General features: G+C 48.7%; 1 protein-coding gene across 5 annotated transcripts in view; it reads right to left on the reverse strand.

Moving 5' to 3' along the window:
- LOC144124487 (tRNA (uracil-5-)-methyltransferase homolog B-like) overlaps positions 1–26,852 on the reverse strand; it is a 221,962-nt gene that overhangs the window by 11,476 nt on the left and 183,634 nt on the right. For 3 of the 5 annotated variants that reach the window (XM_077657181.1, XM_077657179.1, XM_077657183.1), the window contains 2 exons: positions 8,021–8,137; positions 5,820–5,919 (listed from right to left, as the gene is read on the reverse strand). In XM_077657181.1, coding sequence (XP_077513307.1) covers positions 5,820–5,919; positions 8,021–8,137 — 217 coding nt within the window. Of the gene's footprint in view, positions 1–5,819; positions 5,920–8,020; positions 8,205–26,852 lie in introns of all 5 variants that reach the window. The other 2 variants (XM_077657180.1, XM_077657182.1) reach the window with 2 other exon arrangements.

Below are 26,852 nucleotides of genomic sequence, written 5' to 3' on the forward strand. Positions count from 1 at the left end.
AGGACTAACTAGTTTTTTGACTCGGTATCTGGAGCCCCGCTGTAGGCTTGCTTAGGGCGTGTCTCGCCTGCTTCTCTTTGTGGCTCCCCACGGCGCACGTTTTGGCAGAACCTGGCGATGTGTCCGCGACCCTGGCAAGCGAAGCATACGATTTCTTCAAAATCTCGCATACCGCGCCTGTAGCTTTGTGGCGGTCTCCGGTTTCCAGCGAATGGGCGCTGTTGAGCGCGCGCTTCAACCTGGCATTCTACCTGCTGAGATAGCAGCTGTTCTAAGCGATCTAACCGCTCTGTCAAGACAGCAACCTCAGGGTTGAGCACCGCTCTCTCTATGACGCGTACTCTCGCTGCGGCTGTCGTTAACGCCTCATTTTGTTCCTCATCCAATGCGGCCTCCACGGCTTGGTCGAAATTGCTCGGCTTGCGCGAGAGCACGAACCGGCGCACGGGGTCTTGCAGACCAGCCACGAACAAAGCGGTCATTTCCTCTTTAAGTAGATCCTCCGCGTATTTCTTCCTTAGCTGGTCTCCTTCCTCCTCCCTGCTTAACGTATCGCGCGCTAAGCGCTGAAGCCGCGACGCAAACGTTCGCACGTCCTCCCCTACCATCTGTCCGGCGTCACGGAACCTCTGTACCCGCACGTGACGTGGTTCAGTGTCGAAATGCTCAAACTCGAGCTTCTTAAATTCCGCAAATGATTTTGTGGATTTTACTTTTTCGTCTCGCCAGGCAAAATCATGAGCAGCTCCTGCCATCTTACACCTCGCCATTCCCAGCATTTGAGCATCGGACCATCCCCCCATTTTCCCAATCTCTTCTAGCATGGAAAAGAAATCGCAGATTGGAACCCCTGTCTTATCTCCCGTAAACGTCGGAATGACGCTTCCTAATGCCAGCATGCTTGCTCCGAGCGACGGCTGTGGAGTGGGAGCTCCCTCAGATACAGTCATTTTTTTTTTTTTTTCAAGCCCTCCAGTGCCTCAAGCCTCTCAAATGGGGGTAAAAGTCCCACAATCAGTCCCGTGATTCCCTTTTGATTACAATTTTGAAGTCATGAATGTCACAGCATTCAGAGGACATTTGCTTTTGAGATCCCACTTCTGACACCAGTGTGATGACCCCCATAATGCGCAGGTCCACACGGGACGGAGAGGCAAAGAGACACCGTATGGCTCAGTTTAAACAAACAGGTATATTCAATAATTACACATGATTAAGGTTATACATCAGAGGCTGGGGCGTCCGAGCTTACGTGCCGATGACTTCATGGGGGCAATGGAGTGGCTCCGGAGTTGGGCTCGAGCGGTTGCTGGCAGAAGCTGCACGCCGTCGGGCTTCGGCGCTGAAGGCCCTCTTCGCTAACGATGTCGTCCTGAGCGTGTATGCAGTAGAATTTCAATAGTCGTCCGTTTCTTCGAGGATGGTTCACAAACCCTTCCTCTAGTGTCGTTCGGCTTGGAAGATGAACAGGAGGCGAGCTTGCAGATGATGACAGCAGAGCATAATTTTACAACAGAACAAACTTTGCACTACTTTACTCATCGACCGGGCAGGTTAGTGCCTAAGTAGCATCACATTACATGCTAAGCATGGAGCCCCAGCTCAGACTCGACTGCATCCGTTTACATGTGCTTTTAAGCACTTGATTAACAAAGGACTAAGGGCGGTCATTTCCAGTGGCCCGCCCAAAGCATCAATTCTCCAATCCAAAATAACATGCGAGATGGGGACCACCCCTTTGGGTTGGGCTTAGCCTCGAACCCAGAGTCTGTTAACAATACAAACTAAATAAACAACAAAAACGCCACCACTCTCTCTCAAGTGAGAGTATACACAGGCTCTCTCTTCGGAGCTAATTCACTAGCGCCTGTCTTTCCACATTCTTGGCGAGTACTGCCTGTCCGCCATGACAGGTGTCCGTCGCGGCCCTTCTGGGAAGCTGTGGGTGCCTTCCCGGCGATAGCCCACGACAAAGGGGGGGGGGGGGGGGGGGGGGAGGGAAAGAATGTCGTCTTTGCGGTAGCGCATAGCGTCGGCTGTGGTACGGCGCGCTCTGGCCCGCTGACAGCTCCCTTGTCCTGGAATGTAACCGGAAATTGGGGAGGATAAAGCCTGTTTCCCCGGGGCGGCGGCGGGTCCGGTTTTTCTGGTCGTCACTCAAAGAGCATGGCTGGGTAATTGATGATGCCGCTGTCACGGGTCTCCGTCTACGCCGCGCCGTCGAACGTGGATCCTCGTAGCACACACGGAATGTCACACCGCTACAACCTCTGCCACAGAGATATTAGTTACCAGCCCGGCAAACAAGTTTGGGTTTGGAGCCTAATCCGCATGCGTGGCTGTTCTGAAAAGCTTCTGCTCCGGTATTTTGGCCCTTACGAGGTGCTCCGCCAGGTCAGTGAGGTGAACTACGAAGTTCTCCCCCAAATAACAATTTGCTCCTCTAGACGGCCGACCTTCGAGGTTGTCCACGTCGCCCGGTTGAAGCCGTACCACGCCCGCTAGTGCTTCAGGCATGTGTACACCAGCCGCCAGACACATGCGACGTCCGTTGTCTTCCTGCTTCCCATCGTTGCGGCACCGAATCCGTGCTCTTCACAGAGGGGGAGTAATGCCACAGTACGAACTCCTCCAGTGGCACTGTACTGCGGCCGTAGTGTATTACCTGCAACTAGGCAAGGCTTGGGCATTCTAACGGCTAGAGGTTTGTCGTCTTCCTCTCTCGAGCTCCCCGCTGTCTTGTACATGCCAGCACGTCTAAGTAAACCTGTTCTGTGCACGTCAACCATCTGTCGGTAACAATAATGAACCCATTAACGCTATCGCGTCATACTGTTAAGGCATAGCTTAATACTGTTACAGTATTACTTCCCTTTAAATAAAGAAAAAAAACACATATCACAATTAAAAAGATAGAAACATTCCTCTATGCTCCTTGATATCGGTGACCGTTGGCTTCCTTCGTGCAACGAGCCCCTCATTTTCGTTCCCTTGTCGGGCAGCCTTAACGCCATTGGCAGCATAAGAAGGTTCTCGCACATCTGCGCTCACCGTTCGATCCCGTTTCTAGGCGCCACTCGCAGTGATAGACGACGTACTACTACGTCCGTCAATATGAACAAGGGTGGCGCTGGTGAACACTCGAACGGTTAGGTTGCACACAACGTAAATACCCCCAAAAGCAAAAGGCCGGTCAATCGCCGCCCTGTCTGAGTTGGTAAAGCGTCGGACGCGAAATTCAGAGGTCGTGGGTTCGGATTACACGGGCGGCATGTGATTGTTATTTCTTCTGCTTTCTAATGAATTACCTTTAAGCTATAAAATAATCACTAACAATAACCATTAATAAACACCACAATTTAAAAAAAGTTCCCCCATGCTGCTTGGTTTCTGTGGCTGTTGGCTCCCTTCATATGCAAAGAAACGGTATAGATGACTCCAGAAGTTGAATGGCGCCACTTTCAAGCCTTTTCGACTACTGGCTTTGTAGAAAAAATTTACAGACGATTACAATAGTCGGTAATGCGAGATTTGCATGAGCACAGCTTTTCACACTCCACCTGCTGCCACTGCCATGTGTCACCCTCCTGAGATCTTCCCGTGGCAGCAGCCACCTGTCCACTCCTCCGCTGTCGCCGTGGCCTTTCGCTCTGCTGCTACCTGTTACTGTTGTCAGGCGGCGTGTGACGCCCACAAAGACAACAACGCTGACGACTGATGCTGAATCCACGAACGGGCGCTTAAGAGCTGCACTCTAAAAAGGGGCGACTTCTTAAAAAGACCTCAAATGCGGTACGTATCCTAAGCTCAGTTTTTGGACGTATTATGCAACTTGTATCAGAATTAAAATTGCTTCGAGAATCAAGCAGTTGACTGATGGAAAAGGCTGGAAAGCTCAACCACTTTTCAAAAATATTTTCCCTCCAAGATGGGCCTCATCGAACTGTGCATCCCCGCTTGTAAAAATACACAGAACACTAAGGAGGCCTATTAGCGAAATGCAGAAAAATACAGAATGTCTTGTGTGATGGTTCAGTAATATTCCACATGCAAAAATATGGTACTTAGACGCATCATTTTCCGTTTGCCGGCACTTGAAGCAAGTGGGACGCATGTGTCCCGCGGGTTCCGGAAAAAAAAACATCTCCCGGGAAAAACACCCCCATTTTCGAAATAGGAAAAATATGTCCCCAAACGGGTGCCAGCAAACATCCCGTAATCCCTCGTGATATGATTTTCCGCTTCGCATGCGGGAGGTGGGAGGTTCGACCCTCAGTGCTGCCGGGTACCCATCGGTTTTCTTATGGGCACAAGCTTTCCCTCGGCCTGAAGCTCAGCTTACCTTACCTTACGTGCAGTGCCGGTATACAGTGCGCTCCAAACTGGATTGTTGTCCCTGTAGGTGGTGTGCTAAACGTAATAGCTGCAGAAGTGTTTTAACAGTGGACTGTTTCCTAAGAGAGTATCCTCAGAAGCTGCCCGAGAAGTACTAGAGCCCTTTGGTATATGATATGTTTGCGGTACTTACAAGCGGGTAAACAGCGCTCCATTTACTTTCCTCCCACTTATCCCAGCTGCGATGTGGAGCGTCCACTCGGACATTCTTGATGGAGGACGCAGGACCAACAATCGCGCAACTTTGTAAGCTACAGCGATCCCACCTATCAGCATGGAAGTGACTAAACAACCAACAGATTCCGGGCGTTCATCCCCCGCTGGTGCAGTGACAAACGTAATGGCTGTCATGGGGTACCATGAGCGGTTCCGAACTGAGTGGCGATCAGTTTCACAGTCTTTCTTGAAGTTTTTAGAGAACACTGGCCTTATGGACACTCATGGTATACTGGAGAGCCAAGAATATTGTAGGAAATGATTGTAGAGTTACAATAATTTAAATCGGTGACTCAGGCGGAGGTACTGCCGACAGGCCACTCTGAGTCTAATGCAGGCTTTACATCCATACAACCACCATCACTACTGCACACCCACCATGGGAAGCCCAAAAAATTGCGGCGGGAAGGAACTGGCCGAGGGTAAGTGCGTCTATGGATCGTTGGATGCTTCAGCGAAGTCACCAGCAGAAGTGCTATGTGGTGCGGCTTTTTTTATAGTGCGCTAAAAATACTTTATGCTAATATCTATTCTCAAATTCATGGAACCGTCCAAAGAGAGGGCAACTTTTTGTCACGTAGGTTCCCGAACGATTCCTTCTGAGGCAATTTTTCCGTTGGAGACTTTTTAGGCGCTTCCAAAGGCGACCTTTTATCCGGAGAAATCTTTTCCCAGATGCGTGTGCCGCAGCTGCATAAAGGGATAATTAAGGCACAATATTATATTCCCCAAAAGTGCGTCGTTCTAATTACTCCTTTCCAGGCATTTCTGAGCACTTGCTATTTACCGTACACTCAGAGTGCTCCACGCTTCTATACCGCGGAATCTCCCTTCCCTTTCAACCAGCTGTCTGCACTTTTCTATGCACATGTTGCCTTGATTTACGCACATTCCGAGATATCTGCGCTTTCTTACCCTGGATGTTTAATGACCGTGTATGTGCAGCGGTGTGTCCGAAATTATTGTTGAATAACCTGCGTTATCTGCTCTAAGATCATTGTCAACAGCGTCGCCTTCCTCTCCACAAATATTTACAATGGCGCTGTAGCAGTTTAGCGCAGAAAGAGGGGCCGTGTTAGAGAACTGCGGGAGCCGCGACTTCTCCATTCTCAGTAAACACCTCGCGGGCAGCCGCCTCCCGTACGGAAGCAGCAGCCAGCATGATGTTGGCCGCAGTGTAGATGTAATAAGGCTAATTCAGAACTTACTCAACAAAGTTGTCCATGGCTGCTCCTTCAGGCTGGCAGGCGATGTACACCAGGCGCTTGATGTGGCTGTAGCCTCGCAACGCTCGGGTAGCGCGAGCACCTGGCCAAGGAAAACCACACCTTGCGTACAACACGGGCACATTCGCGGAAGACAGAGATAGACAGTAAATATTCTGAGTACGTCTCCCATTCTGTGAGTCCAGTATGTTTAGAGGAGTCCTCCACAGTGAAGTAGATTTCATTCCAGGCAGTAACTGCTCCTTGACACCCGCGCGAGCGCAGAAACGAGGCTAATAATGACAGCTTGAGTAGAATCTTCGCAGCTGAAAAAAACATTCGTCCTAATCTGGGACAGGGACCCGGGACAGCCGTCCGTCTACGCCAGTTCTGTTCAGAGCTAATAAAGTACTGAACACACCACCAAACCTCTGTGGTGACTGCCGAGTGGCCCAAGGCATCGGGCAACGAAGCTATTCCGTTAGCGCCAGCGCTAGTTTGAATCCCGCTTCGGGGCTAAAAGTATAGTAAGATTTCTCTTTTTTTTTTCTTCAGCTGCCTCCCTTTCGGACGGAAAAGTTCGGAATAAGTTCGGCATCGTATTTTTTTCAGGTTCGATCGGCGTTCACCTCAGTTTGTCGATAATTGGAGTTAAGGCATTTAAGGCCTATAAAAAAAGACGACCAAGGACGTAGTGATGAGACCAGCACTAGTGTATAACTTCCAGCAGCGTTTTATTTCGAGCTGCTTCACAGGCAGAGAGAGGCTGCCCGCAAGACAGAAAGTATGTATAGAAAGGCCAGCTCTCTGCCCGACATAAAGATGGATGCCGATCTGTAGATTCACTATGATTCCACAATCTTTCGCGTGAAGCACGATATGTTGACGCTGCCACACCTAACAAGGCCAATAAGCCACCGCATAAAGTTTAGTTCGATTTAAAATTTTAATCTATAAGGCCTTAATACTATTTCACTCGACACCCAATTTAAAGGGACTATGCAACGAATAAAAAATCACTTGTAAATGTTTTGAATGCTTAGAAATGATGCTAAGAAGCATTCACACAAAGCACGAGTCTTCGGAAATGAGCCGGCAATTTATTATGAACTTTTAAAAACCTTGTTTTTCAAAATTCGCGGGCCGATTGGTGTACTCGTAGTGACCGATTTTGGAACTAAAATCGTGGAACAAAGACGGCACTGTACCATGACGTCACCAGGCCACCACACGCTCTCATTCGCTGGAGCCACGGCAACCACGACGTCACGGGCACACTTCCGGTAGCCGTGAAAATCGTCTGCTCGTGCCGCCGCGCAACCCTCTCGGGCAAGCGAGCCAGGGCATTGCCTTCGCGCATATGGTTTCAATTTTCCTCTGCCGCCTCCTTCTGTCGGGAGTTCCGGAGCCACTCGCACGGATCTTCGTGCGCACGCATAGGACTGGATACCCATCACGGCCGTAAAAGCGAGCAGTCGCACCTCGAGGTCCAGGTTTATTACTGCTAATTACCACAGATGACAAGCAAAGAAACCCAACGCGCGCCGCAATCCACGAAGGAGATGAGACCGGAGAGATGCCGCCACGCCGCCGACGCTGCTGCTGGGGGGCTAGGAGCGACAACCGGAAGTTGCAAAGCGAATGTCAACTAATGACGTATTCATGAGCGGGGCCCAGTCCCAGACCTGTTTTCTTTATTTTTTTCTGGTGCTCCTCGTGTACGAGTTGAGGGGGGAGAGGAGGAGCGTAATTTTTAATCGGCTATATTTTCGCTGTTCTTGATGCTAGCTCAAAAATTCTTGCACTGGGGTGACGAGTGATCGAATGCCTATCTCTAGTCTGCTTTACGTAATCTCAATTAATTTATTGCATAGTCCCTTTAAGGTCTGCAAATAGCACAGCTAGGCTGGTTAAATTTCTAGCTAAAGAAACACTACTGTAACTAGCACATCATGCCACCTCAGCCACAGCCACGGGCCTGGGATATTCGTGCATGATGGCACGCTCAGCATCTCTCTTTGCGCCCACCGTTTGGTGCGTAGCAACACCCCTTGCAGTGGTCGAACGGGAAACATACTAAAAAGCCCGTTACTGAAAACGGCGACTTCCAAACGTCCATTTCTCTGTTCCTCACAATGAGGTCCAGTTCTGGCACACGGCTGCCTCCGCTGGCATCTCGCGCCAAGCAAACGGCAGCCACTCACTGAGTCCTGCACGGCCCGGGTTCACCACGGCGCTGAGGTCCTCGGCAAACAGCTGGTTGTGTATCTCCGGAAGCAGCAGCTCTGCGTGGCCCACCTGGTAGTGCGCGTTGGCGATGCCTGGATCGCAAGCCGCGGAAACAGTAAGCTGTCGGAGCCGCGCGGGTTGATATTCGCAGCCGACACGCTGCATTGGCAAAAGAGCCCTACTTTACACACTCCGGTAGGGCTTCACCATATATCATGAAAGAAAACAACTGTTATCACTCCTTAGCGCGCGTTAGCCACCGCACCCTCAGCGGTAGTGAAATTTAACGGCCGCTCTGCCAACACGAACCTCCGTTGAAAGAAGCGGGACTGCCTCACCCACGGTTCACTTCATTGGGTTCCCTTATAAAAATGGCCTATAGACTTTCTGTAGTCTCGACTGCCTTCATATATTATTTCCTTTTCTCTGTTCGTAGTATTTCGACTGCCTGCAGAAAAAGTCTATTAAAAGCGTATGGCCACAAATCAGACTGTCAGAATTTGCACTGCCTAGAGACTGGTCTGTAGGATTTGTCTAAATAAAGTCTATAGACTTTATTGACAAAAAAATAGGGGTTTAACCCAGTCAAACCGAGTAGAGGTGCGAAGGTAGATTCTCATTATTCAATCGGAAAGGGCACTTAAGCTCCACCTTAAGGATATGACGTGATATCTTTAGTGGGTTAATGCCCATATATGCAGAATTGGCCATTCTCTGCTTAACATCCATAGATGGAAGTGCGCCCTCATACTATTACCAGCGCAGTGGCGCAGCGGTTAAGAAATGCGCCACTGCACTGGCAGGTGGGTGTTTCTATACCGATGGCCCCATCGCTTAAAAATGTCACCCGAGGATGCATCAGCTAGTTGTCACCTACCGTCTTTTCGTTCAGCCAGGCAGACACGAACGGAGTCATGGCTCACGTGGTCACTGTAGCAATGGCGAAGCAGCGGAGAGCTCGAGAAAAGCGCAAGTGCGCAGCGACAGAAAGGAACAGCCAGCAGACGGGGAAGCTGCCGGCTTTTTAAGACTTCATTTCTACCGAGATAAAGAGGCTGCCGACAGTGCTGCAAGAATGCGTGTGAGTGGCGTAGCCGCGCCGCAGTCATGGGCAACACAGTTCGCTTCGGAAGCGCCACTGCCTTCAGTGCGTTACACCCAATCAAAAACAGCCACGGACCAGAAGAGAGCTTCGTTAGTGTACTCTGAGCACTGCGCATCGTGTGCGGTTAACAGCTAGGGGAGCGCCCGCGTTCGCAAAACAAAATAGTAGGTGACCAGGAATATGGTCGCAGAGGCTTATTGCTGTAACGAGCATTGCAAAACAAAAGAGGTTCTCATTTAAGAATCTTCTAGACTGTCTCTGAATGCACGTTTCCTGCTCTTTACGTGGAAAAAAAAATATGAACGCCGACATATGTGGCAGGTGATGCGTGCCTACTGTGCGTGAGTTAACTGATTAAACCAGCAAATGTCACAGCGAAAAAAAATGCACGCATGCACCTAGCAGAAACGGGTTTCCTCATATCTACAAGGTGTGTCCAACCGTGAGCCTCTTCAGAAAGACGCTGTGAGCACTACACGAACAATAGTGTTTAAGGCGTTTTAAAGCTAACTGACAAAAAGATAAACCATAACAACTATACAGAATTCAATGAAATGATTAAAAACAGCTGTTAAGAGCCCGTTTTTTGGTTTCCCGCCTTCGTAGTCGTCGTAGAGGTAGACTAGTGGTCTTTCGTAGCTGTAGGCGTAGCCGGTGGGTGCACTGTCCCGGGATCCACTTTGAGGGTGGATACCACCTAAACCATCTCGGGGGGTATTCACACTCTGGAGTGGTATAGTGAGAGCATAAGAAGGCGCAGTGGGTGGGTGGCTGCCACAGATAACACACGCAGGGTAGTGGTCAGTGTAGGAAGAGGATATGACGAGAGAACAGGAAGGTGTAACCGGAGGGTGCTTACCACGGAAACCGTCCGGAAGGTGGTTACCATGGAAGGAGAAGTGTGTGGAGGATGGTTACAGTGGAAGGTATAGCGACAGCGTAAGAAGGCACAAATGGTGGGTGGTTGCCAAAGGAAACACGCGAAGGGTGGTGGTCTGCGTAGGAGGAGGAGGGTATGACGAGAGAATAGGAAGGCGTAAGCGGAGGGTGGTTACCGAGGAAACCGTCCAGAAGGTGGTTACCCTGGAAGAAAAAGCGTGTGGAGGATGGTTACAGTGGAAGGTATAGCGAGAGCATAGAAGGCGCAAATGGTGGTTGGTTGCCGCAGAAAACACCCGGAGGGTAGTGGCCAGTGTAGGAGGAAAGTATGGCGAGAGAATAGGACGGCGTAACTGGAGGGTGGTTACCATGGAAGTGAAAGGTATAAAGAGAGCGTAAGAAAGCGCAAAGGGTGGCTGGCTGCCACAGAAAACGACACGGTAGTGGTCAGTGTAGGAGGAGGGTATGGCGAGAGAATAGGAAGGTGTAACCGGAGGATGGTTACCACAGAAACCGTCCGGAAGGTGGTTACCATGGAAGGAAAAGCATGTAGAGGATGGTTACAGCGGAAGGTATAGCGAGAGCGTAAGGCGCAAAGGGTGGGTGGTTGCCACACGAAACACACGTCTGGTAATGGTCAGTGTAGGAGGAGGGTATGGCGGGATAATAGGAAGGCGTAACCGGAGGGTGGTTACCACAAAAACCATCTGGTAGGTGGTTATCAAGGAAGGAGAACCGTGTAGAGGATGTTTACAGTGGAAGGTATAGCGAGCATAAGAAGGTGCAATGGGTTGGTGGTTGCCACAAGAACCACCCGGGGGCAGTATAGAAGGAGGAGGGTAGGGCAAAAGAATAAGGCGTAACCGGGGAGTGGTTACCACGGGAACCGTCTGGAAGGTGGACCGTAGAAGGGGAAGGTATAGTGAGAGCGTAAGAAGGCGCAATGGGTGGGTGCTTGCCACAGAACACAACAGGGTAGTGGTCAGTGTAGGAGGAGCCTATGGCGAGAGAATAGGAAGGTGTAACCGGAAGGTGGTTACCGCGGAAACCGTCAGGAAGGAGGTTACCATGGAAGGAGAAGAGTGTGGAGGGTGGTTACAGTGGAAGGTATAGCGATAATGTAAGAAGGTGCAAATGGTGGGTGGCTGCCACAGGAAACACGAAGGGTAGTGGTCAGTGCAGGAGGAGGAGAGTATGATGAGAGAATACGAAGGCATATACGGAGTGTGTTTACCGCGGAAACCGTCCGGAAGGTGGTCACCATGGAAGGAGAAGTGTGTGGAGGATAGTTACAGTGGAAGGTATAGCGAGAGCGTAAGGCGCAAATGGTGGGTGGTTGCCACAGGAAACACACGAACGGCAGTTATGACGAGAGAATACGAAGGCATATACGGAGTGTGTTTACCGCTTAAACTGTCCAGAAGGTGGTCACCATGGAAGGAGAAGTGTGTGGAGGATAGTTACAGTGGAAGGTATAGCGTGAGCGTAAGGCGCAAATGGTGTTTGGTTGCCACAGGAAACACACGAACGGTAGTGGTCAGTGTACGAGGAGGGTATGACGAGAGAATAGGAAGGCGTAACTGGAGAGATTTTACCACGGAAACCATCCGGAAGATGGTTACCATAAAAGGAGAAGCGTATGAGGACGGGTTACCGTGGAAGGGGAAGATATAGTGGGAGCATAATAAGGCGCAATGGGTTGGTGGTTGCCACAGGAACCACCCGGAGGGTAGTGGTCAGTGTAGAAGGAGGAGGGTATGGCGAGAGAACAAGAAGGCACAGCCGCAGAGTGGGTACCATTGGAACCATCCGGAAGGTGGTTACCACAGCAGAAGCGTGTGGGGATGGTTACCGTGGAAGGGGAAAGTGTAGTGAGAGCGTAAGAAGGCACAATGGGTAGGTGGCTGCCACAGAAAACAGGGTAGTGGTTAGTGTAGGAGGGTATGGCAAGAGAACAGGAAGGTGTAACCGGAGGGTGGTTACCACGGGAACGGTCTGGTAGGTGGTTACCATGGAAGCAGAAGCGTTTAGAGGGTCGTTACAGCGGAAGGTATAGCGAGAACGTAAGAAGGCGCAGAGGGTGGGTGGCTCCCACTAGAAACACACGAAGGGCAATGGACAGTGTAGGAGGAGGGTATGGCGAGAGAATAGGAAGGTGTAACTGGAGGGTGGTTACCATGGAAGCCATCTGGTAGTTGGTTACCATGGAAGAAGAAGCGTGTAGAGGATGGTTACAGTGGAAGGTATAGCGAGAGCATAAGAAGGTGCAATGGGTTGGTGGTTGCCACAAGAACCACCCGGAGGGTAGTGGTCAGTATAGGAGGAAGGTAGGGCGAGAGAATAAGGCGCAACCGGGTAGTGGCTACCACGGGAACCGTCTGGAATATGGTTACCATGAAAGAGCATGTGGAGGGTGGTTACCATGGAAGGGGAAGGTATAGTGAGAGCGTAAGAATGAGCTAAGGGGTGGGTGACTGCCACAGAAAACATCAGTAGGGTAGTGGAAGTGTAGGAGGGTATGGCGAGAGAATAGGAAGGCGTAACCAGAGGGTGTGTACTACGGGAGCCGTCCGGAAGGTGGTTACCAAGGAAGAAGCATGTGGAGGATGGTTAGCATGGAAGGGGAAGATATAGCGAGAGCGTAAGAAGGCACAATGGGTGGGTGGTTGCCACAGGAACTACCAGGGAAGTAGTGGTCAGTGCAGACAGAGGATATGGCGAGAATAGGAAGGTGTAACAGGAGAATGGTTACCACGGCAACCGTCCGGAAGGTGGTTACCTCGGAAGGAGATGCGCGTGGAGGGTGGTTACCGTTGAAGGGGAAGTATAGCGAGAGCTTAAGGCGCAATGGGTGGGTGGTCGCCACAGGAACCACCGGAGGGTAGCTACCCGGAAGGAGAGTCTGGCGACAGCGTAGGAGCCGTAAGCGGGAGGTGGTTACCGCGGGAAATGCCGGGAAGGCTTTTATTGTGCTTGCCTTCTTGCGCTTTAGTCATAGGACTTGGGTTTCTCTCCACATCACCGCCAAGAACCAAAAGCGCCAAATGTATAACGCAGCCGCGCGAACAAACTTCACGGAACCCAGCGCTTTGAGAGGGCGAGTGGGGCCTCCCAACAGGTGGAGTAGGGGGTCAACAGCCGGGGTCTCATTAGACATACGGAGAGTGGTGGTATACTGCTGGGCTTATGCGAGTTGATTAGAAACTATACGCCAATTCCCGTTTTATCTTGTATTCGGGTAGTATTAAGATGGCTCTTGAAGTGGTAAACTTGCCCAACTTTCTCCTCTCCTAAGTGTAGTATTAACAGCCTCGCACCATTTACCTCAGCGAATCATGGTGGCAGTGGTTAACGGCAGGCGATACTTGTTGAATGCTATGATAGCAAAAAGAATTCAGTGGTCCAGGGACGTATCCAAGGGCGGTGGGGCCGAGGAGGCCTGGGCCTCTCCGGAAAAAAAATCTGGCTGTGTGCCTGCAGTGGTCACTGTCGAATGTTTTAGTGAGACTGGCTAAAGTCGCATTATGGCAATGTTTTACGAAGGCGAGGTCTGGGCAGTGTCCCGAGTGACACTGTTGACCATTCGTGTGGGGTGTGAGGGGTCCATGTAGAGTAGCGATGGCTTCGTTCGCCACGAAATGTACTAACATACGCCCTTTGGGTGTGGTACGCGGGTAGTCCAAAGAGCGGTGAGGGTCACTGAAGTCACCTGCGATGATGGTAGCCGCACGGGCCACGTGTGGTGTGTAAGAAAACGCTTGGTGAGCAAGTTGAAGCGAAGGTGGTCACGTGGTATAGCTGAGGTGGTGTACATTCTGGCTGCCGCAGCGATTGGGCGGGAGCTCAAGGTAGCAGCGGTCAATTTGGGGTCAAGAGCTTTGTGTAAGATACCAGTGTATTGCTGATGGGTGGTGCAGCCCGAAAGGAGAATCGGAGAGCGCCTATCTTCTTGGAGAAAGATCACGGCAAGGGAAGTGAAGGAGTGAACTCTGAACTTTTAGAGCGAAGCTTATGTTGAAATCCCCTGCAGTTCCATTACCAGGTCGTCACTTTTGATGCTCAGGCTATCTACCGGGGTGGCCGCGGAAAGAGAGAAAACTTTAATGTCCACTGGCGTGGGCTGCTAGCCCGGGCCAGGCACGGCACTAGATGTCTAATATAAAGGGTCCACCCACGCACCAACCCGGTCCACCCACCCCCGTCCGTCCGTCCGTCCGTCCGTCCGTCCGTCCGTCCTCCCATTGTTTCGAGGTGAAGAGCACGCCCGGCGAGGGAGGATCAGGCGGGCACTCCATAATTATATGTGTTAGGGTAGCAGTGGGGTGGAAGCACAAGGAACAGGGTGAAGACAACCGGGTGCATGCGGGATAGTAGGTAGGGGGTGGGGAGGTTTCGCGTCTGCGGAAGGCACCAAATCATTTGGTGTTGGATAGGGATGAGTGGGTTGGAGGGTAGAGCTGCCGCTTGGCTCCATAGGCCTATGTCAGCTCGCTGAATGTATTCATGCGCTCTTTCTTGTCGCTGTGGCCCGAGTCCGCCGCCACCCTGTTAATGAGTCCTCGGGAGTGGACATCGCCGGCCTCGTTACAAGGTTTCCAGAGCGCGCAGGCACTCAGATAAGCTCCACTTGGCGGGATGGCTCAGGAGAAATTGACTGTATCATGCGGTAGGCGGTCTCGTGGTTCCTGCAACTAGACAAACTTAGTATTACAGTATTTGACTCGGAAAGAATGTTCCGAGCTTCAGTGTGAGCAATGGCAGCAGCTATTGCAGCCTCCTCTGCCGATTCTGGAGTGGAGGTTGTTGGGAGGGGGGCCGATATTAGTGGACATCCCGTATGTCATCATCATCATCATTTATTTACCCTTAAGGGCCCCAGGGGGCATTACATAAGGGGGGGGGGAACAGTAATCATGTCACAAAGAACCGCCACTGCAGAAGCCGTGCCCGGGCAGGCCGTGTCCACCCATACAGCGTCCTTAGACCCGTAGTATTTGTGTGGAGCTCGTGCGCAGACCGCTCTGAGTGCGGGGTGGTAATCGGGGTGTCTGTTGTGGGGGAGGTGTTTCAAAAATTGATTAAAAAATAGGCACGGAACTGAAAGATTTGAAGGAATATTTCTTGTCATCCTTGGCTCTCAATGGACGAGACAGCTTTACTTTCAAGCCGCCGTGGTGGCTGGGTGGTTATGGCGCTCGGCTGCTGGCCCGAAAGACGCAGGTTCGATCCCGGCCGTGGTGGTCGAATCTCGATGGAAGCGAAATTCTGGAGGCCCGTGTGCTGTGCGATGTCAGTGCACGTTAAAGAAACCCAGGTGGTCGAAATTTCCGGAGCTTTTCACTGTGGCGTCTCTCATAGCCTGAGTCGCTTTGGGACGTTAAACCCCCATAAACCAAACCAGCTTTACTTTCCACAGTGCTGTAGACGATTTGTGAGATGGAGTATTCGTAGAGCAATTTTTTTAATAACAAAGCATGGGTCCTCCTTTATGCGCACTCATCAGACATGGCAGCAGCAAGGGACGCCTGACGACACCATTTAAATCTTTTCCGCTATCCTTGCAGCTATTATTGCAGCCACAAGTGCGCGGCCAGTACTCACCGGTGTCGGAATCACCCCTCGGCAAGGAAGGCAGCCAGCGTGACGACGACAATACGCCGGTGATGTCACGTCCACCAGGGAAGCGCCTGCTACTAAAAGGGCCGCATTTTTCACCGAGGAATAACTTGGAAGCAGCAAGGGCAGCCTGACGAGACCTTCTAAATCTTGTCCGCTATCATCGCAGCATCAAGTGCGCGGACAGTATTCACCGGTGTTGGAATCACCCCTCGGCAAGGAAGGCAGCCAGCGTGACGATGACAATATGCCGGTGATGTCACGTCCACAAAAGAAGCGCCTGCTACAAAAAGGGCCGCATTTTTCACCGAGGAATAACTTGAAAGCAGCAAGGGCAGCCTGACGAGACCATCTAAATATTGTCCCCTATCATTGCAGCATCAAGTGCGCGGACAGTATTCACCGGTGTTGGAATCACCCCTCGGCAAGGAAGGCAGCCAGCGTGACGATGACAATATGCCGGTGATGTCACGTCCACAACGGAAGCGCCTGCTACAAAAAGGGCCGCATTTTTCACCGAGGAATAACTTGGAAGCAGCAAGGGCAGCCTGACGAGACCTTCTAAATCTTGTCCGCTATCATTGCAGCATCAAGTGCGCGGACAGTATTCACCGGTGTTGGAATCACCCCTCGGCAAGGAAGGCAGCCAGCGTGACGATGACAATATGCCGGTGATGTCACGTCCACAAAAGAAGCGCCTGCTACAAAAAGGGCCGCATTTTTCACCGAGGAATAACTTGAAAGCAGCAAGGGCAGCCTGACGAGACCATCTAAATCTTGTCCGCTATCATTGCAGCATCAAGTACGCGGACAGTATTCACCGGTGTTGGAATCAACGCTCGGCAAGGAAGGCAGCCAGCGTGACGACGACAATACGCCAGTGATGTCACGTCCACCAGGGAAGCGCCTGCTACAAAAAGGGCTGCATTTTTCACCGAGGAATAACTTGAAAGCAGCAAGGGCAGCCTGACGAGACCATCTAAATCTTGTCCGCTATCATTGCAGCATCAAAATCGCGGACAGTATTCACCGGTGTTGGAATCAACCCTCGGCAAGGAAGGCAGCCAGCGTGACGACGACAATACGTTGGTGATGTCACGCCCACCAGGGAAGCGCCTGCTACAAAAAGGGCCACATTTTTCACCGAGGAATAACTTGGAAGCAGCAAGGGCAGCCTGACGAGACCATCTAAATCTTGTCCGCTATCATTGCAGCATCAAGTGCGTGGACAGTATTCACCGGTGTTGGAATCACCCCTTGGCAAGGAAGGCAGCCAGCATGACGACGACAATACGCCGGTGATGTCACGTCCACCAGGGAAGCGCCTGCTACAAAAAGGGCTGCATTTTTCACCGAGGAACAACTTGGAAGCAGCAAGGGCAGCTTGACGAGACCATCTAAATCTTGTCCGCTATCATTGCAGCATCAAGTGCGCGGACAGTATTCACCGGTATTGGAATCACCCCTCGGCAAGGAAGGCAGCCAGCGTGACGATGACAATACGCCAGTGATGTCACGTCCACCAGGGAAGCGCCTGCAGAAAAAGGGCCGCATTTTTCACCGAGGAATAACTTGTAAGCAGCAAGGGCAGCCTGACGAGACCATCTAAATTTTGTCCGCTATCATTGCAGCATCAAGTGCGCGGACAGTATTCACTGGTGTTGGAATCAACCCTCGGCAAGGAAGGCAGCCAGCGTGACGACGATACGCCGGTGATGTCACGTCCACCAAAGAAGCGCCTGCTACAAAAAGGGCCGCACTTTTCACTGAGGAATAACTTGGAAGCAGCAAGGGCAGCCTGACGAGACCATCTAAATCTTGTCCGTCCGCTATCATTGCAGCATCAAGTGCGCGGACAGTATTCACAGTTGTTGGAATCAACCCTTGGTACGGAAGGCAGCCAGCGTGACGACGACAATACGCCGGTGACGTCACGTCCACCAGGGAAGCACCTGCTACACAATGGGCCGCATTTTTACCGAGGAATCACTTGGCAGCAGCAAGGGCAGCCTGACGAGACCATCTAAATCTTGTCCGCTATCATTGCAGCCAGAAGTGCGCGGCCAGTATTCATCGGCATTGGAATCAACCCTCGGCAAGGAAGGCAGCCAACGTGACGACGACAATACGCCGGTGACGTCAGGTCCACCAGGGAAGCGCCTGTTGCAAAAAGGGCCGCGTTTTCACCTAGGAATCACATGGCAGCAGCAAGGGCAGCCTGACGAGACCTTCTAAATGTTGTCCGCTATCATTGCAGGTGAGAACGTTTTTCACAGTGAAGTTCCATTTCTATCCTTACTGCCCAAACTGCTGCCAACGCCGTTGCTTGTGTGCACGGTTTTGTTACATTTGAGATTGGTGAATCTGCGGAACTTGAACAAAAAATCCGCAAATTTCAAGCTAAACTTGAACGGTTTTTTTTTTTAAAAAGAGCTAAGGGAAGTAAAGGCAAGTCTCGAATTTTTCAACTAAGAATTCAAGGACAGCAAGCAGGAACGTGATGAGCTCGCAAAAGTAAAGAAAGAGCTCAAAGCGGCTAATGAAATGTTAGTAGAAGAATGTCAAGAGCTCAAAACGGAAGTTTTACAGCTCGAGGATCGAGTGACTGGGTCGAAGCAGTATTCAAGGAATCGAACTTAGAGACTAAAGGGATACTTTTCCCTGAAGATGAAAACCTTTTTTCCTTATGCTCTTGATAAAATAGGTGAGGTTTTAAAGGAGCCTATTGCGAAAGCCGACATTGAAATGTGTCATCGTGTCCCTGCAAAAAACTCCACCTCTGTACTGAATATCGTACTGTTCAAAAGCCGTCCCAAGCGAAACGCTGTGCTCCAAAAAGCACGTAAGATGCGCATGCCAACTGAGGACCTGGGTTTTTCACCCAGCTTATCCCTGTTCATCAGCGAGCATCTTTGTCCAGCACTAAAAGGAGTACTTGGCATGGCTGTTGAGCAAAAGAAAGCAAAAGGCTGGAAATTTGTCTGGACAAGCAATAGTAGGGTTCTTGCCAAGAAAGAAGAGTCGTCATCGATTCTGTACCTTCGCAATGCTCAGGACGTGAAAAAAAATGGTTTAAGTGTCCTCCCTTGTTTATATTTTGCATCTCGCCTGTAAAATGGCCACAGCAAGGCATTAAGCTTTCTATTCTTCTAAATGGATGTGTTTTTGATTTCGATGTAATAATGCTGACAGAAACGTGGTAGTCATCGGACACAGAGGTTTACAGGCGTGATGGATATAATAGTTTCTTCCCAAATAGACCTAATAAACAAAGTGGGGGCATTGAAATCCTCATTAAAAATAATTTATAGTGTGTGAAATAATTCCTGGACTGTCTGTGTCAACTGAAGATATTGAATGCCTATCCTTGAAATCGAGAAATCACATCTACTGCATGATCTACCGACCACCAAACGGTGAATTCAATAATTTCATTTCTCACATTGAATTTCGATTCAACTACGTGAATGTAAATAATTTGGAATTATTACTTGCAGGTGATTTCAACATTGATGTGCTCAAATCTTCCCCAGCGCAGGAGACTCCTTTTGACAGTAGAAGCAAATGGTTATGCTATCTTTACTAAAACTGCAACACGCGTTACAATGTACACAGATACTTTGATAGACCTTTTTATCACGAACTTTGATGAAAAGATCTAATATTTGGAGTTTTATGGAATGACATAAGCGACCACTTTCCGATATACCTTTTTGCTGAATGTGAAGATAAAAGAACGCATGCGCTAACTTCGACAACAGTAATCATCCAGAACGCCACCCCTGTAACCTTGGAATCTTTCTACTCGAGTCTTGTGAATGAAAACTGGGATGGTGTATTCCACTGTGACACTGCAGATGAGGCATATGAAACATTCAGATCCATTTTTAAGCGAATTTACTCTGAACAATTTAGAGAACTAATTTTAAAGCCGCATCATAACAACCGAAAGCACTGGATAAGCCGTGAATGTTACAGACAAAAAAAAAGAAGGCTAGAATGTATAAAAGTTTCGCAAAACGAAGCCACTTTTAGATTTAAAAATATCTAAGCAATATAGAAATAAGCTGAATTCCTTTCTGGGAAGTGAAAAGCGGTGTTTCCTGCAGCATCAATTCCAACAGGAATCCTGTAAAGATGGTGCACACGTATGGAAATAACTAAACAAGTTACTATACAGAATCGCCAGTTATCAAAGATCTCGTTTTTAGGGCCGCCGCATAGAAATCACAGAAGCTGCTGAAGAATTTAACAAATTTTCGAAACGTGTCAGAAGTTCCCCAAACCATCAATCTATGAGCTGCACAATGAATAGGAATAACCGCAGCATTTATTTTGATCCGACCGATGAACGCGAGGTAATATATTCAACTCGTTGCAAAATAGCAAATCATGTTATATTGATGCCATCCAAATTCTTCCAGTTAAATATGTGCTCAATGTTAGTGCCCCCTACTGACTTACATATATAATCTGGCGTTATCAACAGGTTGCTTTCCCAAACTAATGCAAATCTCCAGAGTAATTGTGCTTTTTAAGACTGGCCAGAAAAATGATATGGGTCCAACTATCGAGCAATTTCTGTTCTGCTGGGTTTTTCTCAAGATCTAGAAAGAGTAATTCAGAAAAGACTCATGAACTTTTGTAATAAGCTTAACGTGATTAATGTGTCACAACAAGGTTTCCGCCCAAACAGGTCCACTGAAACAGCCTTACTAATGCAAAAAGAGATAATCCTCGAGGCACTCGAAAACAGGGAGATGTGCTATCGGGGACAGAAGTGGTATACTCCACGCAGCGGGAGCCGGAGCAACGGAAAACTGCATCGTAACGCCATCTAAAGCATGAAACATTGAAATGAGTCAAGTGACATGCCAGCAGATAATAAAGGGCTCCCATTGGCTTTCTCGATCCCAGATGCCGCATGTAAAATGGCGCTACGATGCAGTTAACCGTTGCTCCGGCTCCCGCTGCGTGGAATATACCACTTTTGTCCCCGATAGTGCATAGGAGTTTTTGTGGATTTCTGTAAGGCTTGTGATTGCCTCAACCATCAAATATTACTCAACAATCTAGAAAGATATGGAATCCATGACACTGCAGCTTGTATACTAAAGTCTTACCTACAGCATCGATATTGCCACATTGCTGACATTCTGCCGGCGCCAATTGATGGCTGAACCTGTCTCCCAGCGCGTGGCCGAACGTCTTCTTTGTCTCGAATGTGCACGGCTGTTCGGCAAGCCTCGACCAAGTAAACGGTTGCGCTTCCCGCGTCCTGCGACGTTTGTCGGTGACATTTGGTGGAGCCATGCTGGGTACCACCCCATGTACGCTGACCCCGTCGAAATCCTTGACGCTTCTCCCCGACGCGCGGACGCCACACCTATCCACAAAGCCAGCCGTCGCCTACGAGGCCTGCAACCCGAGTTTGAGCCACTGAAAAGGCCTGTGCGAGCTATGACTTCCACCACTGGCAGCCAGACAGGTCAGTACTCCGGCAGTGCCCAGCCGTTCGTCCTTCTCGCACCTCGGTCGCCACCATCCTTCCACGGAGACCGGTTCGAGGATGTTGAAGATTGGTTGGCCAGTTTTGACCGTGTTGCTGCGTTCAACCAATGGGACGACGAGTTGTGTTGTGTTGGGTTTTATGGCACATAGGCAGCTAAGGCCATCATGCGCCAAGCACAAGGTATAGAATTGCTTTTCTACAGAATGTTTTGGAGTATGAAAAAGAGGCGATGGTGCAGATGACTTAAAAAGATTGTACTGCCTAGTAATAAAAGAGAAGAAATTTGGAAATGGCTAATGGTAAAAGCCTTAAAGATGGTCAGGCAGCCTAAGCGGCTTTCCTTGGCTAGCAAGGATCCTGAGGCTCCCAACCAATCAAATAAACAGCCTCAGCCTACTTCTCAAGAATGAGAAAGTGGCTGAGGTGTATTATGTATAAAAGCGATCCAGTGGTTAAAAAAAAATTACAGCTTTTCAAGTACGCCTGCTGCTTTTAAAGTGGCATTATCAGCTAAAAGCAATGTAGGGTGGAAAGGAATGCATTCATGATAAAATTGAGTGAAGTACTTTTTTCTTAGTTTTTCTAGTTTTATACATGAGAATAAAATGTGGTTAACCGTAAGTTCATCTCCGCATTCTTCGCAAACAGGTTTATCTTGTTTTGTCAGCAGGAAGTTGTGCGTAAGGTGCGTGTGGCCTATTCTGAGACGGCATAAAATCACTTCTTTAAAACGTTCTTGGTGCACACATGACTTAAATTCACCTAAAATCGGCTTTACTAAGTGTAGTTTATTATTCAATTCACTGTTCCAAGCTGATTGCCATTTTTTCCTTAACTTCCTTTGTACTAATTTCATGCAGTCATTCAAGGGTATATTTACTTTTTTTATTTCCTTGCCACGAGCTTGAACAGCACAGAAATCTGCTCGCTCATTGCCTTTTATGCCGACATGACTCGGGACCCAGCAGAGTTTAATGTTTTCTCTTCTAGCTGTGGCTGTTACTATGTTGTGTATAATGTCACCAAGTATAGGAGTGATTGCGTTTCTTGAGTGGAGGGCTGTAAGTATACTTAAAGAGTGTGTAAATAATAGCGTTTTCAAGGTTCTCGCTGAGTATTTTTTCTACGGTCACATATACTGCGTAACATTCTGCAGTGAAGATGGATGCGCACTGTGGAAGTCGTATTGTTGTCTCCAAATTCCCTCGCACCACTGCACTTCCTACATACGTATCCGTTTTCGAACCGTCAGTATAAAAGGCTGTGAAACCATTGTATTTTTCCTCAAGTGCCAGAAATTCTTGTACTATTTGGTGTTGTGGAGTTTGCTTTTTGCGGAACTGTGTGAGAGTGAAATCGCACAATGTAGGAAAATCATACCATGGAGGCAGTGGACCTCGTCTTTGCGCAATGCTGGGTAATGAGTTCAGTATGCCGAGATTCCGGCAAATCTCTTCAAAGAGTAAGAGCAGTGGCCTGGTGGTTTGCGGTTTGTTGTTAAAGATTGTTCTGGATGGACACTTTGTAACTATTTCATAACAGATGTGTTTTGGAAGGGAACGGATTTTTAGGACGTATGAGCATGTAAGCATGCTTCTTCTATCTGTAAGTGATGGTTCGTTTGTTTCAACATAAAGACTGTTTATGGGCGACGTCCTGTAAGAGCCAGTGGTAAGACGCAACCCCAAATTATGCACTGGATCTAGTCGTTTCAAGTAGGATGGCTTTGCAGAACCATACTCCAGGCAACCATAGTCTAAGCAGGACCGTACCACAGAGCGATAGATGTGTAGAAGGCTTGCCCTGTCGGAACCCGTGTTTGTGTGAAAGCACTTTGAGTATATTCAGCGATCGAGAAGCCTTCTTTTTCAACGCATTTATGTGAGGTTGAAAAGTTAGTTTTCGGTCAAATGTTATGCCTAAGAATTTGTGTTCAGTTTTTAAAGGTAACTGGGTTTCGTTTAGGTGTAATGTGGGGTCTGTCTGTAGACACCGTTTCAGTGAAAAAAGTAAGGCCACTGTTTTCTGTGGAGAGAACTGGAAACCATTCCTGTCTGCCCATGTTGCCAGTTTATTTATTGTTAGCTGTATTTGTCTTTTGCAAGTGGATATGTTTGAGGATGTACATGCTATCTGAAGATCGTCAACATAAACAGAATACATATTGGACCTTGGGATTATTTTCCTAATAGAATTCATTTTTACGACAAAGAGAGTTGTACTTAAAATACAGCCTTGGGGTACCCCATTTTCCTGAATAAAATTCTTTGAAAAGGTCGAGCCTAGGCGCACATGGAATGAGCGATTGGATAAAAAGACTTTTATGCAATTTAACATCCTGCCGCGGACGCCAAGCTCGGCAAGGTCTTGCAGAATCCCAAACCTCCAGGTTGTGTCGTATGCCTTTTCTAAGTCAAAAAAGACTGCAAGACATTGTTGTCTGTGTATAAACGCATCACTGACAGTATTTTCAAGGCGGACTAGGTGATCTGTGGTGCAGCATCCTTTTTTAAAAACACATTGATGGCTGTCGAGAAGTTCACGGGATTGAAGGACAAAAGTTAATCTTATGTTTAGGACACTTTCAAAGGACTTGGCGAGGCAACTGGTAAGGGCTATGCGTCTATAACTGTTCGGAGCGGTTGGTGGCTTCCCGGGTTTAAGAAACGGCACAATAATAGCTTCCTTCCAAGCTTTGGGTATTTTTCCTGATACCCAAACTTTGTTAAAAACTTTAGAAGTGCCTCTACGGCAGGTTCAGAAAGATGGGCTAGCATTTGGTAATGTATTTGGTCTGGGCCGGGGGCGGTATGTTTACCGGCAGAAAGTACTGTTTGGATTTCTTGTATTGTAATTAAACTATTGTACGGTTCGTTTGTACCGCAACCTGTCGGCAGTCTTTGTTTCTCTGCTGTCTTTTTGTATTTTAAAAATGAATCGCTGTAGTGGGATGAGCTGGAAACTTCGGAAAAATATTCGCCTAAAATATCTGCCTGTTGTTCTAGACTAGTCTGTACACCGGGAGCGGTAAGAAGGGGGACTGTGAATGGAGAGTAGTTGCCTTTTAGCTTTCTGACCTTCTCCCACATTTGTTTTGATGTGGTTGAGTTGTTTATCAACGACACGTAATTTTTCCAAGAAGATTTTTCTGCACTATGACGGATATAACGAGCTTTTGCTCTCGCCTTTTTAAATTTTACAAAGTTCTCCTGTGTAGGGTATCTGCGAAAAATACCCCAGGCTTTGGTTTGTTTCTTTTTTGCTTCTTTACATTCTTTTGTGTACCAGTATTTGTGATTTTGCTTTACTATTCCAGAGGATTGAGGAATAGCTTGGCGTGCAGCGGCAATAATACAGTTTGTGAGACATTCGTTTAGTTCGTCTACACTCACGTCGTCAGAAACTATTCTATCTAGGCTGGCTTTTTCACGGAACAGTGCCCAGTCGGCTAAGTGCAGTTTCCATCGTTGTGGTTTAGTTGGGATTACTTCGGGTGATTGTGCTAAGCTAATTAGTATGGGTAGATGATCACTTCCATATGGGTTATCTAAGACATCCCAATTAAAATCTGTAAAAATCGAGGACGAACTAAAAGACAAATCTATGCAACTGAATTTTCCTGAGCTAGGGGAACAAAAGGTTTGTTTGCCAGTGTTCAGAAGGCAAAGGTTATTGGAGAGTATAAAATCCTCAATCAGTTGGCCTCTAGTGTCGGTTTCGTTACTGCCCCAAAAACTGGAGTGGGCGTTAAAATCTCCGACCATCAAAAACGGTTCTGGTAGTTGCACTAAAAGGTCTTGCAAGTCTTGGAGTGTTATTTTAAAATGTGGATCTATATAAACGCAGCACACTGTGAGTGTTATAAATGTGTGCAGGATGGCCGCCACAGCTTCTAATTTGGTTTTAAGCTTGTGTTCTCGGGCTGCGATTCCACTGTTAACAATGATGGCTACGCCACCCGAAAGCCGGCTCGCCTGCTCTTGGTCACGGCGGAAGACCTTATAGTGTTTTAGAATGTTTTCGTGTTTAAAGCCTAAATTTGTATCCTGTAAACACAAGGTGACAGGTGAGTATGTGGCTAATATGTCTTTTATGTCGCTTAGGTTATGTAAGAGTCCCCTACAGTTCCAGTGTATAAAAGTCATCTTGTATTATGTGGGTACTGAAAGGAACTAGGTTGGGTTTTCAGGCACCCTTATTCGGGGCTTTTCTTTTTTTTTCGGTCTATGGAGCCCCGCCGCCCTTCCGACGTCGACGCCTTAGGACTACTTTGACTTGTGTCCATCGCATCCTCCGACACGCTGGACGAACGTGCGAGCCGCACGTTTGTTTTCATGTTCGGCCTCTCCGTGTGGGAAGGGACCTTGGGGCCTGCAGACCTGGAGGCCCGCGCGCCCTGTTTTGTGGGTGGTGGCGCAGCGCTAGCTGCTGCCACCTTGGGCACGGGTGGCCCCGCTACAGGCTCACTGCGTGTGGCCTGAGTGGGAGCCAAAAGCGGCTGTGGTGCTGTGCCTCTTTGCACCACATCGGAGAAAGTAGGTTTGTGTATCGAAGCTACCCTCTTCCGCGCTTCCCTAAATGTTATGTTTTCTTTGACTTTGATTGTGACAATCTCCTTTTCATGTTTCCAAACTGGACATGTACGTGAGTATGCAGGATGGCTGCCCTCACAATTTACACATAGGTGTGGGTCAACTGCACAGTTTTCGGAATCGTGTTCATGGGAAGAGCATTTAGCACATGTGAGTTGGCCCCGGCAACTCTGAGAGCTGTGGCCGTAACGTTGGCATTTGAAGCAGCGTCGTGGGTTTGGTATGTACTGTCTTAGTTGGAGCTTTATGTAGCCTATTTCTACGGAGTCTGGGAGGATACTAGATGCAAATGTCAGGACAATGTGCTTTGTGGGGATTTCTTTATTATCTCGTCTCATTTTTATCCTGTACACGTTGGTCACGTTTTGCTCCTTCAAACCTTCCAGAAGTTCTTCATCAGTTACATATTTGAGGTCATCATCTGAGTTAACTCCCCTAACAGTATTCAAAGATCGGTGTGTGCTGATTGTGACCGGTATATCTCCAAATGACTTCACTTCTGACAATTTCTCTTGTTGGTGGTTGTATAAAACTTCTAAAAGAAGGTCTCCGTTTGCTAGTTTTTTGATCTTGTACCCTTCTCCTATGGCACTTGTTAAAGTCCTGGTAACAATGAATGGTGACACTTGTCTAGCAGTCTGTTCCTCGTGTTCGCTGTGAACAACGTGGAATCGAGGGAAGCTTGTAGCATTTATTTTGAAGAATTTATCTGTCTCGGTGCGCCCTCTTTTTCGAGGGAGATCGGGTTGAAAAAAATGAGAAGCCATGGAATGTGTTCTTTGTTCGGCAATGGTGGCAGCCACCCACCATGGAGCACTACATGGGGACGGGACAGGTGCCTTTAAAAAGCCCTGTCTGCGCCAGCTGTACACCATCACTATAACCAAATATGGCGTAACAAAGGTTTGTCAGCCACACAAGGTTAACCCTCGCTGCCAGGAAAGGGAAAAAACCAAGAAGTGAGTGGGAGACAGGAGAGTTGTGAGAAAGGGGTAGGAAAGTGAAAGATGAAGTGGAGAATAGGAAAAGGCGACTGCCGATTTCCCCCGGTCGGGTCAGGCCGAAGGTGCCGTCTACAGGAAGCTGGGGCCAAAGTGGTGTGT

This window comes from Amblyomma americanum, chromosome 3 (genome assembly GCF_052857255.1).
Source record: "Amblyomma americanum isolate KBUSLIRL-KWMA chromosome 3, ASM5285725v1, whole genome shotgun sequence".
NCBI lineage: Eukaryota > Metazoa > Arthropoda > Arachnida > Ixodida > Ixodidae > Amblyomma > Amblyomma americanum.